Here is a 1,857-nt window from a genome sequence, read left to right as displayed (position 1 = left end):
AATAAACAAACCAAAACTGTGATGGACAGCACCACTGACCAATAGTAGAGCTAGGTTTCTTTGCCCAGTCCAATCATGGCTGTCGTGCACGAATGCAGAAAAGGAAGGGGCGGAGCAGGAGGAAGAACGTTAGAAATCACCACGGTCAACCGGCCTCCCACCGGCAGTAGAGCAGGTTCTTTAACACCTTCATCGTGGTGTCGGCCTATAACTTTGTTTTTTCAACATGTCTCTTTCTAGTAAGTTGACTTTGGACAAACTGGATGTTAAAGGGAAACGAGTCGTCATGAGAGTAGACTTCAACGTTCCTATGAAGCAGAACCAAATTACAAACAACCAGAGAATCAAGGCTTCCATCCCAAGCATCAAGTACTGCCTAGATAACGGAGCCAAGTCAGTAGTTCTTTTGAGCCATCTAGGCCGACCTGATGGTGTTCCCATGCCTGACAAATACTCTTTAGAGCCTGTTGCTGCTGAGCTTAAATCTTTGCTAGATAAGGATGTTCTTTTTCTGAAGGACTGTGTAGGCTCAGAAGTGGAGAAAGCCTGTGCTAACCCAGCAGCTGGTTCAGTCATCCTGCTGGAGAACCTGCGCTTTCATGTGGAGGAAGAAGGGAAGGGTCAAGATGCTTCTGGAAAGAAGATTAAGGCTGAGCCAGCTAAAATAGAAGCTTTCCGAGCATCACTTTCCAAGCTGGGAGATGTCTATGTCAATGATGCTTTTGGCACTGCTCACAGGGCCCACAGTTCCATGGTGGGAGTGAACCTACCCCAGAAAGCATCTGGATTCCTGATGAAGAAAGAGCTGGAGTACTTTTCTAAAGCCTTAGAAAATCCAGAGAGACCCTTTCTGGCCATACTTGGTGGATCCAAAGTGGCAGACAAGATCCAACTTATCAAAAATATGCTGGATAAGGTCAATGAGATGATTATTGGTGGTGGAATGGCTTACACCTTCCTTAAGGTACTCAACAACATGGAGATTGGTGCTTCCTTGTTTGATGAAGAGGGAGCCAAGATTGTCACAGACATTATGTCCAAAGCCAAGAATAATGGTGTGAAAATGACCTTTCCTGTCGACTTTGTCACTGCCGACAAGTTTGATGAGAATGCCAAAGTTGGCCAAGCCACTGTAGCATCTGGCATACCTGCTGGCTGGATGGGTTTGGACTGTGGTCCTGAGAGCAACAAGAAGTATGCTGAAGTTGTGTCCCAAGCCAAGCTAATTGTGTGGAACGGACCTGTAGGGGTGTTTGAATGGAGTGCTTTTTCCCAGGGAACCAAAGCCCTCATGGATGAAATTGTGAAAGCCACTTCCAAGGGGTGTATCACCATAATAGGTGGTGGAGACACTGCTACTTGCTGTGCCAAATGGAACACTGAAGATAAAGTCAGCCATGTGAGCACTGGAGGAGGTGCCAGTCTAGAGCTTCTGGAAGGTAAAGTCCTTCCTGGTGTGGATGCCCTTAGCAACCTGTAGTTGACAGTTCCCTCATCTTGTTGGCCATCAACAGCCTTTAAGTCAATTTAGTGCTTTTACATCTCAACTTGACTTTTGTTAAAATCTACATCAAGACCTAGGTAATGACAAGCCATGGAACACCAGGAACCCGTAAACATTAGCACAACAGTTCAACTCATCTTAATCACATCTTGCATTTATCTGCTCGTTTCAAGATCTCATTTGACATCCACCATTGTGCTTCATAGGGAGGATGTATTCTTAGGTTGTCTATTAAAATGGGTTGAACCTCAATGTCCCTCTTACTCTCTTTTATTGTAGTCCTACTTTGTTATTGTTTTGCTACTGGAAACATGGAATCAAGAAAAAAATCAAGCTGTTGGGTAGTGGAGGAA

At 45.0% G+C, this 1,857-nt stretch overlaps 1 protein-coding gene across 1 annotated transcript; it reads left to right on the top strand.

The window, feature by feature from the left end:
• Positions 1-226: 226 nt before the first annotated feature.
• PGK2 (phosphoglycerate kinase 2) lies at positions 227-1,480 on the top strand. The gene has a single exon (XM_049875389.1). The coding sequence runs from the start codon at positions 227-229 to the stop codon at positions 1,478-1,480; it is 1,254 nt and encodes a 417-aa protein (XP_049731346.1).
• Positions 1,481-1,857: the final 377 nt, after the last annotated feature.

The sequence above is a fragment of the Elephas maximus genome, chromosome 1 (assembly GCF_024166365.1).
Source record: "Elephas maximus indicus isolate mEleMax1 chromosome 1, mEleMax1 primary haplotype, whole genome shotgun sequence".
Taxonomy (NCBI): domain Eukaryota; kingdom Metazoa; phylum Chordata; class Mammalia; order Proboscidea; family Elephantidae; genus Elephas; species Elephas maximus.
Note: the sequence above shows the minus strand (reverse complement) of the source record. Positions and strands in the feature narration are given on the sequence as shown.